Raw genomic sequence first — 17,150 nt, forward strand, 5'->3', positions numbered from 1 at the left:
TTCTCAGAGAAAAGCTGAGAAAGTCTATTACCATTAGACCTGCTCTAACAGAAATGCTAAATAGAATATGAAGTTGAAAGGATGCTTGACAGTGACTCAATGTTCAAGGTAACATATAAAAAGCATGTAAAAAGTAAATAAATGGACCAACTTAATGAGTTTCATTCTGATTTTAGCACATAACTTCATTTTTTTAATCCCTTGCAAAATTTTTAAAAGGAAAAATATGAATAAAAATTATAAAGATATAAACCTACGAAGAAGTAATTTATGACATCAATAACATAAACAACAAAGTGGTGGAGCTATAAAGGAATAGTTTCTGTATGCAACTAACTTAAGTTGGTATCAGATTAGACCAAACTCTTTTAACCCTAGAATGTTACACTTAACCCCTATTGTAACTAGAGTGAACACTTATACCCAAAACAGAATGAGAAAGGAATGAAAACATGTCAGTCCAAAAAAAAATCAACCTAATAAATGAAAGTCAGTAAGGAAGAAACTGATACACCAAAAATTGTAAGATATATCAAAAACTATAAGATATAAGAAAAACAAGTAACAAAATGGTACTAACACATCCTTCCTTATCAATGTAACAACACTGAATGTAAAAAGACAGACTTTTTTTAGTTAAGCCTCCAACTTCAGCTCAGGTCATGATCTCGTGGTCTGTGAGTTTGAGCCCTGTGTCCAGCTCTGTCTTAACACCTCAGAACCTGGAGCCTGCTTCGGATTCTGTGTCTCCCTCTCTCAAAAATAACTAAACATTATAAAAAAATTTAAAAAGACAGACCTTCCAATCTGGGCATATAGATCAGCAGAATGGATGGGAAACCAGAATCCAATGACACACTGTCTTCTAACAGAGTTACTTTAGATCTGAGGATATGTATAGCTTAGAAGGAGAAAGATGGAAAAATATATTTGATGCAAATAGTAACCCAAAGAGAAAAGTCTACAAACTCAACTGTACAAAACTTGATAAAAGAGTCAATTAACCAGGAAGATAGAACTTCAGGGTTCATAAATAAATGAAACAACTACTGACATTGGAGACAACAGTTCTACAGCACTACCTGGAGATTTCAATACAGCATTTTCAATAACAGAACAACTAAAGAGAAGAAAATAAGCAAAAAGCAGTCTTACATGACAATACAGAACCAAACCTTTCAGACATACAGAACATTGTAAACAAGAGCAGAATACATATTCTTTATAAGAATACATTCTGCAGAAGCAAGTCTTTAAATAACAGTAAAATCATACAAAACATCTTTTCAGAACACAATGGAATGGAATTAGAAATCAGTAATAGAAGACTATCAGGAAAACCCACAAAATATGCAGAAAAAACCCAAAGTACTCTTTATCTAACTGATCAAAAATGAATCCATGCCCAAAGGAAAATTTATATGTTCAAAACTGTTTTTAAAAAACAGCTTTGAAGGCAACAATGTAACTTTACATTTTAAAAGGAACTAGATGGGCGCCTGTGTGGCTCAGTGCATAGAGGGCCCTTGATTTTGGCTCAGGTCATGATCCCAGGATCATGGGATCAAGCCTTGTGTTGGGCTTTGCATTAAGCATGCGGCCTGCTTCAGATTCTCTCCATCTATCTCTCTATCCTGCTGTGGTCTTCTCCCCTATTTTGCGCGCGCGCGCACACACGCGCACACACACACACACAAATATACAATCAAAAACAAAAACAAAACCTGAAAAAGAAAAAAGTAAAATAGAAATAGAGGGGAAAAAAATCAACCAAAATTGTTTTCTGAAAAAAGAAACAAAAAAGCTGATAAGCTTTTGGACAGGTTAACTAAGTTGAAAAAAAAAAGACTCAATCAAAATCAGAAACAAGAGAGAACTGACTATAGAGTTAACAAAGAATAAAAGAAATTAGCACTATGATTAACTGTATTGAAAGTACTATACGTGTCAATAAAAGGTGGCATAGATAAAATGGACAAATTTCTAGAACACACACCATATATCACAGCTGATCAGGAGAAATAATTTGAACAGGCCTATAATTAGGGAAGAGACTGAATGAGGAATCAACCACCTTCCAACAAAGAAAATGAGGGACCAAACAGTGTCACTGAAAAAATCTAACAAGCATTAAAGAGTTATCACCAATCTCCTGAAGTTTTTCCAAAAAAACTGAAGAGGAAGGAATATACTCAAACTCATTTTAAGAGACCAGGATTACTGTGATATCAGAGCCCGACAAAGATTTTATTTAGAGATGAATCCTGCAAATACAGATATAAAACCACTCAATAATACTAGCAACATGAATAAGTGGGATGTTCCTTCTTAGAATGCAAGGATGTCTTAATATACAAAATTAATGTAACGCACATTAGCGTAATGAAAGAAGAAACTCACATGATCTGAATTCATAAAAGAAAAGGACTAGGCAAATTCAACAATCTGTAACAATAAAAACACCAAAAAAAAAAAACAAAAGAAAATTACCTCAAAATAAGAAAGGCTACATATCAAAAACCCGTATCGAATATCAAACTAAATGATAAAATGAAAGCATTTCCTCCAAGACTAGGAACAAACAAGGATGCTTGCCTTGACCAAACCTGTTCAGCCAGGTACTAAAGTCCCAGCCATGAAAATCAGGCTAGAAAAAGAAATGAGCAGCATTAAAACGGAAAAATCATCTGTGTATCTACATATCTCACATTTCTTTACAGGGATTTTGTGTTGTTCTGTTATTTTTTATTTGTGTATGTGCACTAATAACCAATAAAGCTAAGTTTGTTTTCTGCTTCTACTGCTATGTTCTTTCAACATGTTCAAATATTAATCAAAATGAATATAATAAGTTGTCTCTGAGAAAAAGCCATTAAAATGACATGTAAGTTACTGACACATGAGAATGAACATATACAAAACAGAGCTTCTCTCTATACAGCCAGGTCTAATACAGTGCTTTTGGCTGATTTCTCAGCTCTGTTGATGCATCATTAGTTTTTTTTTTTTTTTTTTTAAATTTTTTTTTTTTCCAACGTTTATTTATTTTTGGGACAGAGAGAGACAGAGCATGAACGGGGGAGGGGCAGAGAGAGAGGGAGACACAGAATCGGAAACAGGCTCCAGGCTCTGAGCCATCAGCCCAGAGCCCGACGCGGGGCTCGAACTCACGGACCGCGAGATCGTGACCTGGCTGAAGTCGGACGCTTAACCGACTGCGCCACCCAGGCGCCCCAATGCATCATTAGTTTTTAAATTTTCTGCTGTGCTTCCCTGAAATTTGTTATAATTTGGGCAGACTGTATCTTCTCTGTAAAATGAATACAAACTGAAAAATTATTTACTGGACTCAAAACTCAGATGCTAATCAATACTAAGATTCTCTCATAAGAAATCAAATGTATTTTAAGAAATGACTAACAGCATGTTACAAAAAAAATTAAAATTCAAAAATCTGTTTATATCGCCTATACATAAATATATGCTATTAAATATACATCTAAGTGCAAAGTACAGTTCACGCCCTTGGCTTATAGCAGTTATATTCTCGAAAGTCATTCTGAACATTGCAGGAGCAAATACTGTATCCTGCTACTAGGGGAGATACAGAAAAAGCTTCCAATATGAACATATTCATCAAATGATCAATACATAACTTGTTCAGGCATGAATTATTGTGATGCTGGCCCCTGGCTCAATGAATCAACTATACATATTAAATAACGTGCTTTTTAAGCAAAAACCCATACAAAACAAAGTTATACACTGATCATTATGTTAAAGTAAGGTTCATGTCACAAGTTTTGTAACAAACACAAAAAAAGATTTAATATTGAAAACCAACACACTTTTGGTGATCGAGGATCTGAGGAACGAGCAAATAGTTCATCTTCAGGCAACTGGGCATTTGTAGAAACTGATTCACATGGACGTGTACCATTGTAGATATGGAATTTGCAATGAGGATTTAAGGCCATGGCAAGAAGATCTAGAAGTGGAAACCAGTCCTGGGACAACTTGGTCACACAAAGCTCCACTAGACGATGAGTATTGTTAATAATACACCTCTGTCATATGAAAGGAGACAAGGACAAGAGAAGTTCATTTAAAAGAGATTTGTGATTTCTAGCACAGAAACATTCTAATCTTGTTATTAATGCTCACTTTCTCCATTTTCTATATTGGTCATCTGAATTCTGTGTAACTTCACTAATACTGTGATCGAGCGGACAGTAAAAATAAATCAGTAATTATTTACTTCATATTTGTAATGCATCTAATTTCAACAGCTATGTGAGAAAAGTTACAGATGAAGTAGGCACCATACGTTGTCCACTTCTACTCTGTGTGCACAAAGGAGCCATGCAAATTACCATTTTCTTTCTTTGGAATTTGTACTCTAGAGGCAGTAATTCTACACCCTAAACATTCAAAGTTACGTCAGTATCTAAGATTAGGAGATCTGTCATCTAAACATCAATTCAAAAATCAGGTATGTTATATTTTCCAAGCTGAAGTCCACAGACCATGTTTGTTTCATAACTCTTGATTAATTCTGTGTTATACACAAGAAGCAGGTTACAGAGTTCAACGAATCAAGTCAGGTGCATATTATTTCACTTTCAAAATCTCTGGAACACAAAGGTATCTAAGAATCAATGGGAGCTTGCATTATTTTGCATTTGCTTGCACTGTCCTAGACTAAACGTATGTACTGAGTATTCAAGTTTTCTGCAGTCACTCACTTAGAGACACTTCCAATTTGAGAACTGTTTAGATTTTGTTGGGACTTTTTTAATTACTAAAAAACTGTAGTCTGAATTCATACCAAAACCTTGTGAGAATACTGGCTTGTGGTTTAAATTTCCAGGTAAGATTTTCTTTTCTCACTCTACCAAAGTTAAAGCTTGTAAGGTTTCTTGCATGTCAATGAATTTATCAGCTGTATCTCTCCTAAAATTATACCTGATACAGCGCTATCTATACTGGGAATCTTTTATTTGTCATCTTGGGTGTTTTTCTTTCTTAAAGGTATATAGAACAGTCAACTCTTACAATCAATAACATGACACATTCGATGAAATGTAGGACCTGCATACGATTATAGGTACTTGGGATTCCAGAAGAGCTTAAACCAAGATTTCATAACTCAAATCTCAAATTCATTCTAAAAGATAAGACTGTTCTTAAAGACCTTCAATTCTGTCAAATACATCAGCAGACTTGATATACTATTCACAGGACTGTTTTCCAGAGATAAATCTATAGGCATCACCATATAAATATGAGTCTCCAAAACCTAAGACTCACATGAATTTCAAATTTCCAGCCACTCACTGCCTCATCCATAAGAATTTTAGTGAAAGATACTGTTAGACCATCTCGAAAAAAACGTTGGCATGCTTCACTTTTAACATCAAGACCTAAGAACACATAAAAAAAAAAATTGAATTTAACATAAAGAAAAAAACATTTCTCTAGCCAATTAGACCATTAAAGATAACCTGTTAGAAGTATTGATAGTTTCTCTCACAAACAGTACTGCAGCTTTTGAAATAAGACATGACTTGTCTCTGCAAGAGGGTAAAAGGTAACTTTTTTACAATGAAAAAGAAAAAAGGTTCAGAAAAATGAAATGCTATATTCAACTTTAAAAATACCAAGTTGTATAAATGCTGTGTATGTGAAATCAAGTCATGTGATGATTAACTGAAAATGCTTCAAGACATGAAACTACATTTTAAACAAAAAAGTTACTGGGGAAATAGAGAATGAAAGCATTTCACATGGTTTTACTCACCAAAATTACAGTTCAAAACTTAAAAAAAAAAAGGTAACCATTTAAAAATTTCATTTGGCTCTAAATTATCTGTTTAATACCAAATTTAACACACGAATCCTGTATCTTCATAATTAATTAGTCCTTTCATCACTTCCAGGCATCTAGGCATGCGTACTTCCTTTATTTCTTATGATTTAAAAAGTACCTTCAGTGCCAAAAAGAAAATCTGTAATACTTCATAAGAACTCAAACATTAAATCTGCACAGTTTGGTTTGGTTTAGATCATTTACACACTGCTAGATCATTTATACCTGGGACTTCCCTTAAAAAAAAACTTAAATTTTTGTTGCAAAAATAGGATCCCACAGAAAATGAATGGGGAGAGAAAAGCCTCTGCAACTGAATGGCAATGCTTTATTTAAACAAAGTAGCATTTCAATTTTTATTCATTCTATACCTTTAGATTGATAACAGTTCATAAATCCTTCAATTAATGAATACACAAAACAAAGAAACTTGAGTGTTGGTAAAATACTTTTATAGTTTGTAAAATTAAAAATGAAACATTCTTGGGGCGCCTGGGTGGCTGTCAATTAAGCAACCGACTTTGGTTCAGATCAGGATCTCATGGTTTGTTGAGTTCGAGCCCCGCAATAGGCTCTGTGCTGACAGCTCAGGACACTGTGCTGGCAGTTCAGAGCCTGCAGCCTGCTTTAGATTCTGTGTCTCCCTCTCTCTCTGCCCCTTCCTGCTCATACTCTCTCTCTCAAAAATAAATAAACATTAATTTTTTTTTTAAACGTGATGGACTCCAATATGATACTTTTAGTTTTAGGTAATAGTGAAAAATACCAGATTATTTACTGGTTTCTTTAAAAAAAAAAAAATTAGGGGCGCCTGGGTGGCGCAGTCGGTTAAGCGCCCGACTTCAGCCAGGTCACGATCTCGCGGTCCGTGAGTTCGAGCCCCGCGTCGGGCTCTGGGCTGATGGCTCGGAGCCTGGAGCCCGTTTCCGATTCTGTGTCTCCCTCTCTCTCTGCCCCTCCCCCGTTCATGCTCTGTCTCTCTCTGTCCCAAAAATAAATAAACGTTGAAAAAAGAAAAATTAAAAAAAAAAAAAAAATTAATGGGGCGCCTGGGTGGCGCAGTCGGTTAAGCGTCCGACTTCAGCCAGGTCACAATCTTGCTGTCCGTGAGTTCGAGCCCCGCGTCGGGCTCTGGGCTGATGGCTCGGAGCCTGGAGCCTGTTTCCGATTCTGTGTCTCCCTCTCTCTCTGCCCCTCCCCCGTTCATGCTCTGTCTCTCTCTGTCCCAAAAATAAAAATAAAAAACGTTGAAAAAAAAATTAAAAAAAAAAAAATTAGTAAAAGACCTCATTTCTCAAGATACTTTTTTGCAAAAAATTTAGTTTTTAAAAGTCAAAATATTGGGGCGCCTGGGTGGCGCAGTCGGTTAAGCGTCCGACTTCAGCCAGGTCACGATCTCGCGGTCCTGAGTTCGAGCCCCGCGTCGGGCTCTGGGCTGATGGCTCGGAGCCTGGAGCCCGTTTCCGATTCTGTGTCTCCCTCTCTCTCTGCCCCTCCCCCGTTCATGCTCTGTCTCTCTCTGTCCCAAAAATAAATAAACGTTGGAAAAAAAAAAAGTCAAAATACAATCTTGAGTTTTCACAACAAAATATTAATGAAATAGTAATTTTCATAAAAATATAAGATTAGTGTATCTTTTGGTTCAGTGGCTGTTCAGTAAGTCACTCAAATAGTAAATTTAAATATGTTTTACTGAAATTACTTGCAAATTAACATTATTTCCCAATTATAAATGCCTTACATGCAAAAAAAGTCAACAGATAAATCTGAAATCTATGGTCATTTAGTATTTTTTAAATTGTGAAACACTCTTTGATGTATACTACTTCACACATCAGATTTTTAAAAAATTATTAGTCTAGAAAATATTTTAATGTTTAATTAACAGGGCCTTTAAAAATATACAAGCAGATCCTGCACTTAGAAATGTTAATATATACATAAAATTCTGCATAAAATTTTAAAGAATTCAGAGGTCTTTAAAGACTGTCAAAGATACACAAAATCTTTGTTCTAAGCATACATATAAGCCCTAACAGAAAGTTTAGGAAGACAGTGTGGTCTAAGAATATATAGCAACTTTTTATAAAAGAGAAGTCTCAAGAACAATATGCAAGTATCAATAATGCATTATGGAAAACATAGTAATCTATGTACTCACCTTTTTTACTAAGATCAATAGCAGCTTCTAAAAGCACTTCTAATTCCCCTTTTGGCAAAACTGGAACCACCCATCGAGGCCTAAAAATTATTATGCAGTTTTAAAATGCCGTATTAGTTGGCCACAAATGAAATACCAAAGATAACTTACCTACAAAATTAATTTTACTATGAAAAAGTGAAAAATCTGACTACATTAAACACTCACCACAAACTGAAAGAAGAGATTGGCAAATTACCTGCTTTGTGAACTGAGATATCTACATACACAATTTTTAAAAGCACTGTATAACTAGAGATATAGCAATGAAGGAGAATTCAATAAGTAACTTTCACAGCCCCCTAAAACTAAAATTAATCAATTATCAAGTAAATGTACACTCATTGTTAAAAGTCAGTAGCAAACTGTTCTTTTGAGGTTTAGATACATTAAGAGAAGACAACACAACATCCCTTTTCTGTTCTTCACAAAGACAAAATAAACGTGGAGACAAATGGCTGATTTTTACTTCAGTTCATCTCAACATGACATTTACCAACTTTTCCTGAAAACTGTATGACTTACAGAGCCTCTGAGCCTGTGTACCATACTAAGTACAGTCCTGTATCAAAAGCAATATAGATGCCACCATACTCAGGCTAGGATTTTTCCTCCGTTACCTAGAAATATATTACACTGACTAACTCTCTAATTCCTAGAAAGAACTGTATTCTGTCTGTCCCTAAGTCCTTTTCAGAAGGACAACAAAATCCCTGAATACCCTGTTTTACTAAAAAGACAGCCTATTACAAAAAATGTAATAGATACTTTTGTTATAGGTTATGCAAAAGCGATTTTTAAAAATTTCCCTTAACTTAAGATTTAATATAACTCAGTCCTCCAGTCCTAATTAGAAGTACACTCTAATAAAAATCAACAACCACCAGACAAAACAAAATCTTTTATAATAATTTCTCTGAATAGAAAATGGACATAGAAAAAAGGTCATCTAGCAAGTCTAGTAGTCAAAATACCAAGGAGACATAACCTTTATAAATACTCAAAAGGAAATTCCCACCTACGGTTCTAGGCTAGAAACACATCCATTAAGATCACAAAGCATTATTAATTTAAAATCTTTTTTCATATCATCTTTTAATTTTTAAAAATTCACATAAATGCCTGCGTTAGCAATGAATTACAAACTATCTGGCAATGTCTAAAGCGTTAATGTTATTAGGGAAAGGGCAAAATTTCTTTTGTGACACTGCAATCCAGTCTTTTTTTCATTCTTTAGCAGTGGCAATGCTTAAAAATCTGGTTACGGGCACCTGGTGGCTTAGTTGTTAAGAATTGGACTTCAGCTCAGGTCATGATCTCACAGTTCATGAGTATGAGTCCCACAATGGTAGAGCTGGAGCCCTGCTTCAGGTAAAAAACAACAACAAAAACAAACAAACAAAAAACATAACCCCCCGCCCCCCGCCCCGGGCGAGCCCCACTCCTCTCTCTCCCTCTGCCCCTTGTGGGATTCTCTCCCTCTTTCTGCTCCTCACTCACTTGCTCTCTCAAAAAAAAAAAAAAAAGAAAGAAAAAAAAAATTTTGGTTAACAAGGGGTGCCTGGGTAACTCAGTTGGTTAAGCGTCTCTATCTTGATTTCAACTCAGGTCATGATCTCACAGTCTCACAAGTCAGAGTCCCACAATGGCCTCTCTGCTGACAGCATGGAGCCTTGCTTGGGATTCTTTCTCCCTTTCTCTCTGCCTTCCCCCATGGTATGAGCTCTTGCTTGCTGTCTCTCAAAATAAACTTAAAACAACAAATAAACAAAAAAACCCAACTCACCTGTTGATCATGTCATCCAACTTTGCGAGGTCAGTATGTGGAAATGCAGGTTCTTCATCTTCATGCTGTGGTGGAGCATCTCCCTGACCTTGTTCATCTGGAGGAGATGCCGGGGAATTCTCATTGGAGGAATTGGCCGATGAGGTCTGAAAAATTAAATACGCCAGACTTAAATTTCTATGACATTTGTATAACATTTAGCAATTCAGTACCAAGTAAAAATGTTACATACTTAAAATTTTTCCATATATATCTATAAATATTTAATACAACTGTGATCACACTGCTTATTTTTTTATAAACTGGTATTTTGCACTTACTGTATTTAAAAGATTAAGAATTTTTGAAAAATTGAGCATATAGCATTGTATGGATTGAGCAGACTAAAATTAGAGAACATTAGTTTTGTAATGTTTACTGCTAATGAAACAGCTGTAATGAGTATTTTTTTTAAGTTTACTTTTTTATTTTTCAGAGAGATCAAGACGATGTGAGGGTCGGGGACGGGGGAGAGGGAGAAAGAATCCCAAGCAGGCCCCATACTCAGGGCTCAAATCAACAAACTATAAGGTTATGACCTGACTTGAAATCAAAAGTCAGACACCCAACCAACTAAGCCACCCAGGAGCCAAACTTTCTTAATTATATATCCTTGTGGAAATATCAGTATAACTTCTGAGGTGACTCCATAGAAGTTATGCTTGTTTTCTTCCTCTCTTAGAACAATCTTTCTGGGAAAACGTAAGTGTCATGACTTGAAGACACTTAAGCAGCCCTTTGCAGAGGTCTATGTGGTGAGAAACTGAGGCATCCAATGAAAAGCCATGTGAGGGAGCCACTCTGGTCAAGCCTTCAGATGACTGTAATCCCAGCTGAGATGCTGACTACAACCACACAAAAAAAGTCAGAACCATTAGTTAAGCCATTCCCAAATTCTTAAGGCACATACACCATAAAAGACAAATATCCCAAATATTTCAGCATTTATATTAAAAGGACTAAAAATACAACTGAAAATCAAGACAAAAACACAAAACATAGCTACAAGCTACATAAAATATAGATGCTTAAACATAAGGACATAAAGGAGAAGAAAGTAAAAGGACAGGAGGAGACTTCTGGTTTCTGGTTCAGCATATAAACAGCTTTGAAGTTGTTACTCTTTCCTAACAAGTAAAAAACTGAATAAACTGAAGTAACAACTCTTCACAGATCTGATGGAGAATGAAGGTCATAAGGAAACTGCTGCCTATAAAACCAGAAGAGTGTCTCAGGGACAAAGAGAGTAAAAAAATAACCAGCAGAAAACCATGACCAAAATCTCCATGGGAATAAGGATTGGGAGAGGAAAACTTACATTGCACTTGATTAATTGCTTGGAAGCAAAGAGTGGAAAGTCTGAGTTTAAAACTACAGAGGGTCTAGACTGAAGAGAACACTCAAAGTTTTGTGATTTTACCTGCAGAAATCCTATCAAATTGTCACGTGAGGTTCACAGAGAATTCCATTTCCAGGAGAAGATGCAATGTAGCCATTCTGAACTATGGTACAACATTCAGCTCTTCTTTAAAAAACAACAACCCCCCCCCCCCCCCCCCGTACCCTTGGGGTGCCTGGGTGGCTCAGTAGGTTAAGCATCTGACTTCAGCTCAGGTCATGATCTCACCATCTGTGAGTTCGAGCCCTGCACCCGGCTCTGTGCTGACAGCTCAGAGCCTGGAACCTGCTTCAGATTCTGTCTCCCTCTCTCTCTTGGCCTCTCCTCTGCTGACCCTCTGTCTCTCTCTCTCTCTCTCTAAAAAATAAACACTGGGTCGCCTGGATGGCTCAGTCGGTTAAGCATCCGACTTCAGCCCAGGTCATGATCTCACAGCTTGTGAGTTCGAGCCCCGCGTCAGGCTCTGTGCTGACAGCTTGGAGCCTGGAGCCTCTTCAGATTCTGTCTCCCTCTCTCTCTGCCCCTCCCCTGCTCATGCTCATGCTCATGCTCGGTCTCTCTCTCTCTCAAAAATAAATAAAAACATTAAAATTTTTTTTTAATTAAAAAAAAAAAAGCATACCCTCAAGAGAGGCTACTTTACGAGGTTCTAATCTTCTAGATTTTTATCAGAACCTAACCAACCTAGAAGGGAAATACCAAACTCCAGCCTGCTACAGACTTCCATGTGGACAGCTTCCATGTGGGGAAGGGAAAGGGGAAACAAAACAAACAAAAAACCTGCAACATTTAGTGTTGAGAAAAAACAACCATCAGTCTAGAATTCCCTATACTTGAATATTATACTTCAAAGTGAAGAAGAAATTTCTCAGATAAAAACTGGGGGAATTTATTGCCTATCTTGCAAGAAATGTCAAGATCTTCCAAGAGAAGCAAAACAGTCAGAAATCTGAGTATGTGTAAAGAAAAGTATTACAGCCAGGAGTAAGAGAAGATAAAATAAGGACCTTTATTCTTAATATATATATATATTAATGTATATAACATATTAATATAATAAATACATGTATTATGTAAATATACAATACATTTATATAAATATAATTATATAAACATATATATATATACACATATAAACATATATATATATATATATACATATTTGTTTTAAGAGAGAGAGAGAGAGACAGATGGGGGATAATCCTAAGTACGCTCCATGCTTAGCATACATATACGTACACATATATATATATACACATATATGTGTGTGTGTGTGTATATATATATATATATTTTTTTTTTTTTTTTTTTTTAAGAGAGAGAGAGAGAGAGAGAGATGGGGGAGGGAGAATCCTAAGTATGCTCCATGCTTAGCATGAAGCCCACTGTAGGCTTGGATCTCACAAGCCTGGGATCATGACCTGAGCTTGAAATCAAAAGTCGAAGCTTGAAGCTCTGAAGCTCCTGCTCAACTGATTGAACCCCTGAGGTGCATCCTTCATATTCTTAATAGAATTAATATGCAACAATCTGTCCAAAAGCAACAATGTGTTCAATTAATGGGTAGGATAAAGGAGGAGAATGATACAAAGCAGCAGTGGGAGAAGTTAAACATAAATTGTGGTAAGGAATATGAATTTCCCATGAAGCTGTATAGGTTATTTGTACGTGGATAGAATGTATTGCAAACTCTAAGGCAACCACTATAAAAGGACAAAAAAAAAAAAAAAAGGTAGGAGGCAAATAGTTGGCTCAGTCAGTTGAGCAACTGACATCAGTTCAGGTAATGATATCATGGTTCCTGAGTTCAAGCCCATGGGGGTAGGGGGAGGAGGGGTTCAGCTCAGAGTCTGGAGCCTGGAGCCTGTTTCAGATTGTGTGTCTCCCTCTTTCTCTCTGTCCCTACCCCCCTCTCAAAAATAAATAAAAACATTAAAAATATATATTTAAAAAAGTATCATTTGTAAGATGTTACAAAAGCAGAGAAAAAGGAATTCTATAAAATGCTCACTCAAAACCACAAAAAGTAGAATCAAAGTTGAAGGCAAAAGAAGGAACCAAGGACAAGGGCAATAAAATTATCACTATTTTCAATATGCATACATCTTATAGGTTCAAACTTTTATTTCACTATAATTGATAACACTACTATTCTCATTTTTAAAAAGAAATGGTCAAGTCCACAATCCCAAATAGACTTTAACACACCTCTCAAATACTAATAAAACAAGTAAATTAAATGACAAATGAATTCTATAATGAAATATATCGACTTTTTCTAAGTTCCCTTATGTTCCAAATTACTATATGCTGGGCAAAATATCAAGCCTCAATAAATTCCCAAACAGTGACATCACTGAGAACATACTGTCTATCCATAAAGGAATTAACCTATAAGCCAGTGACCAAATTGGAGAAAACCTCCAACTGCTTGAATATGACACACTACATTTCTTTTTTTTTTTTTTTTTTTTTTTTTAAATTTTTTTTTCAACGTTTATTTATTTTTGGGACAGAGAGAGACAGAGCATGAACGGGGGAGGGGCAGAGAGAGAAGGAGACACAGAATCGGAAACAGGCTCCAGGCTCCGAGCCATCAGCCCAGAGCCCGACGCGGGGCTCGAACTCACGGACCGCGAGATCGTGACCTGGCTGAAGTCGGACGCTTAACCGACTGCGCCACCCAGGCGCCCCAACACACTACATTTCTAAATATATTCTTCTTGAAAAATGTTTATTTTGAGAGAGAGAGAGCACATGCACAAGTGGGGGAGGGACATACAGAGAGGAAGAAAAGAGATTCCCCAGTAGGCTGTATGCTGTTCAGTGCCCAGGGCTTGAACCCATGAACTGTGAGATCATGACCTGAGCTAAAATCAAGAGTCAGATGCTTGAAGACTGAACTGTCCAGGCCCTCCTAAAAATATTCTTATGTAAAATATCACCACACAAATTTTAAAATATGTTAGCAAAAGGGTGCTAACTCAGTCAGTTGGGTGTCCAACTTAGGCTCAGGTCACGATCTCAAGGTCCATGAATTCAAGCCCCGCTTCAGACTCTGTGCTGACAGCTTAGAGCCTGGAGCCTGCTTCTGTTTCTGTGTTTCTCTCTTCCTTGGCCCTCCCCTGCTCATGCTAGGTCTCTCTCTCTCAAAAATAACTAAACATTAAAAAAAAATATGTTAGCAGAATGACAATAGATACAAATGCATTAAAAGCTGTGGTATATGATTTGATAGTCTAAAATGCAAGTTTTAGAATACATCGAAACTAAAAGAAAAGTACTAAACAACTGTCTAAATTTCCACACAGAGAAACCAGAAAACACACAGCAATGGAACCCAACGGAAGCAAAAGGAAAGAACTAATGAAGATTAAATAATAAAATTCCTAATGTAAAAAGAAACCTCATATTCCAAGCCAATACTTGCAAAACTTTGCAAAGTTGAATGAAACTAACCCCCTAGAAAAACTGAGGAAGGAAAGGAAATGCATATTACCACTTTCAGAAATAAAGAAGAATTAATGTTACATTAAGTCTTTAACAACTATTTTCTATTAATCAAATGGAAATACATTTCCGTTAACACAAATTCTTTCACAGAAAAGAAAAATTAATTACATCCATTATAGGCCAGCATTAAACTAGGCTGCTCAGTCAGTTGGGTGTCAACTGTTGATTCTGCCTCAGGTCATAATCCCAGGGGTTGTGGGACTGAGCCCCATGCTGGGCTCCATGCTCAGTGTGGAGCCTAAGATTCTCCCTCTCTCTCTTTGTTCCTTTCCCCTACTTACGTGCTCCCTCTCTTAAATGAAAAAACTAACTAAATAAAAATAAAATAAAATCTGAGTTAAGCCCTGTACATACATTATTTTACTTATCCACACTTTAAATATACAGACACTGGTAGTTCACAGATCTCTAATTTATATGTCCTCAGGGCCAGCAAGGTTATAAAAATGTAAGTAGGCCTTTGAGTTGTGAGGTTTTGTAGTGCAACTCTGACTTCTATTACTGGGGATAGGAGGACATAAAGAGACATGGCTTTGTGATAAGTATTTGAATGATTACGTAACTAATGGCAAGTGGCTTCAAGTGACAAAGCAGATTCCCATCTGAAATGGGTGGCTGACATTCAACGACAGCTAATTGTTGTAAAGTGTGAGTGTGGGTCTAACGTGAAAAATCTGGAGAAGCCAAAAATCCAGATATTTATGTGAAATATTCTGATTTTTGAGTTGTTGGCAACCAATGAAAAAACATTTTAAACACGGTCAGCCAAAAAAAAAAAAAAAAAAAAGGCTTGGGGGTAAGCTGTGGACCCTGTGCTGCCATACATTCCTCCAGGACAGTCACTGATGGGGTCATGGCTGCTGTGCCACTCAGGAATGCCAGGAGGTGCTGAAGATGTGCAGAGTTTGGGGAAAGTGACTTGAAGATGCAGGCTGGACAGTGTCCTCAGGTCTCTGACAGATACAGGCTATGGGTGGTTTGTACATGCTATAATAAACATAGTTCACAATTTTAAAAAATAATTACTTCCCTAACTAACTAAAGATACAGAAATTAAGGCATAGGTATTTTGCTTAGCAACAGCTATAAGGTTAGTATGGCACAAAGATGGGATTCCAAAATAAAGAGCTGACTTGAGTCTATGCTTCTAACAGTTGTACAAACCAACTAATTTAATGATTTTGTCATTAAAGACTTGTATTAAAAAATGGAAGGGACCTTACCTTCTTAACCATTTACAGTAGGTTTCTTATACGTCTCAGTGACTGTTCTTAAGTGTAACTTAAAATGACAATGAGCTTCTAATGATTATAAATTATTCAGGACATCTGTCATTATTTTGTAATTCAGAACAACACAGCCTTAGCACATCATGTCCTACCTGATTATGTTGGAAGGGGGGCTGAGATTGTCCATCAGGGGCTTGGCCCTGGCTGTCAGTTCCTCCTACTGGAGAGCCACGAGTTGTGGCTGTCATACTTGACACAGAACAGATCTTTGCTATTTTCTCTGCTTTATATAGCAGTTGTAACAGACGAAATTATAGTCCAGTTAAAGGAGAATAAGTACCAGCATATGTCAGGCTTAAGAATTTCAAATTCAAGGACAGACCATCTTGCAGAGACCATTTCATAACCTAAAAACAGAAGAAAAAAAGGCATATTTGTTTTAAATATTAAAAAGGCAAATAATGAATCATTCCAATTTTATGGTGATAGTGGTAGTATCACTCTCTATAGTCATTAACAGATGGCTATAAAAGACCGAAGTAAAATCTTTATTACTACTGTTATTCAACCTACTAAATTCCTACTGCACCTACCAGTAGTTCTAACACGAAAACGTAGAAAGTACATTAATATTATATATAGTAGCACTAGAAAAAAATACAAAATTTTTACTCATCATATATGACTTAATAAAGAATCAGAAAATGTCTATCAACTGCTCTTAAATACACTGAAATATACTAAAAAAATAAGATGTAGACTACTTTTTAACAAACAAAATGAAAAACCAAGTTAGCCAACAGTAATAGTATTCCTTATTATACACAGCATCAGAAAGTAGTTTAAAAAAAAGACCCCAAAACATACACATAAATGCACACACAATCCCTCCATAGGGTCAACTACTATAAGATCACATTAAGTACGTTTTTCCCTAGCATATAAACATGCTTTATACAAACTAAACTTTTTTTTTTTTTTTTAAGTTTATTTTGAGAAGAAGCAAGAGCAAGGGCACAAGCAGGGCAGGACGAGAGAGAGAGAGAGAGAGAGAGAGAGAGAGAGAGAGAGAGAGAGAGAGAGAGAGAGAGAGTGAGAATATGAATCTCAGGCAG

At 36.3% G+C, this 17,150-nt stretch overlaps 1 protein-coding gene across 4 annotated transcripts in view; it reads right to left on the reverse strand.

The window, feature by feature from the left end:
• The window catches only part of LOC115508045 (probable ubiquitin carboxyl-terminal hydrolase FAF-X), a 184,749-nt gene that overhangs the window by 130,621 nt on the left and 36,978 nt on the right, over positions 1–17,150 (reverse strand). For all 4 annotated transcript variants that reach the window (XM_030306445.2, XM_030306448.2, XM_030306447.2 and 1 more), the window contains exons 2-6: positions 16,188–16,442; positions 9,856–10,001; positions 8,031–8,110; positions 5,311–5,423; positions 3,849–4,067 (exon numbers count right to left, since the gene is read on the reverse strand). In XM_030306445.2, the coding sequence (XP_030162305.1) occupies positions 3,849–4,067; positions 5,311–5,423; positions 8,031–8,110; positions 9,856–10,001; positions 16,188–16,283 (654 nt within the window). In that variant the 5' untranslated portion in view covers positions 16,284–16,442. The remainder of the gene's footprint in view (positions 1–3,848; positions 4,068–5,310; positions 5,424–8,030; positions 8,111–9,855; positions 10,002–16,187; positions 16,443–17,150) is intronic.

Source organism: Lynx canadensis, chromosome Y (assembly GCF_007474595.2).
Source record: "Lynx canadensis isolate LIC74 chromosome Y, mLynCan4.pri.v2, whole genome shotgun sequence".
Lineage (NCBI taxonomy): Eukaryota > Metazoa > Chordata > Mammalia > Carnivora > Felidae > Lynx > Lynx canadensis.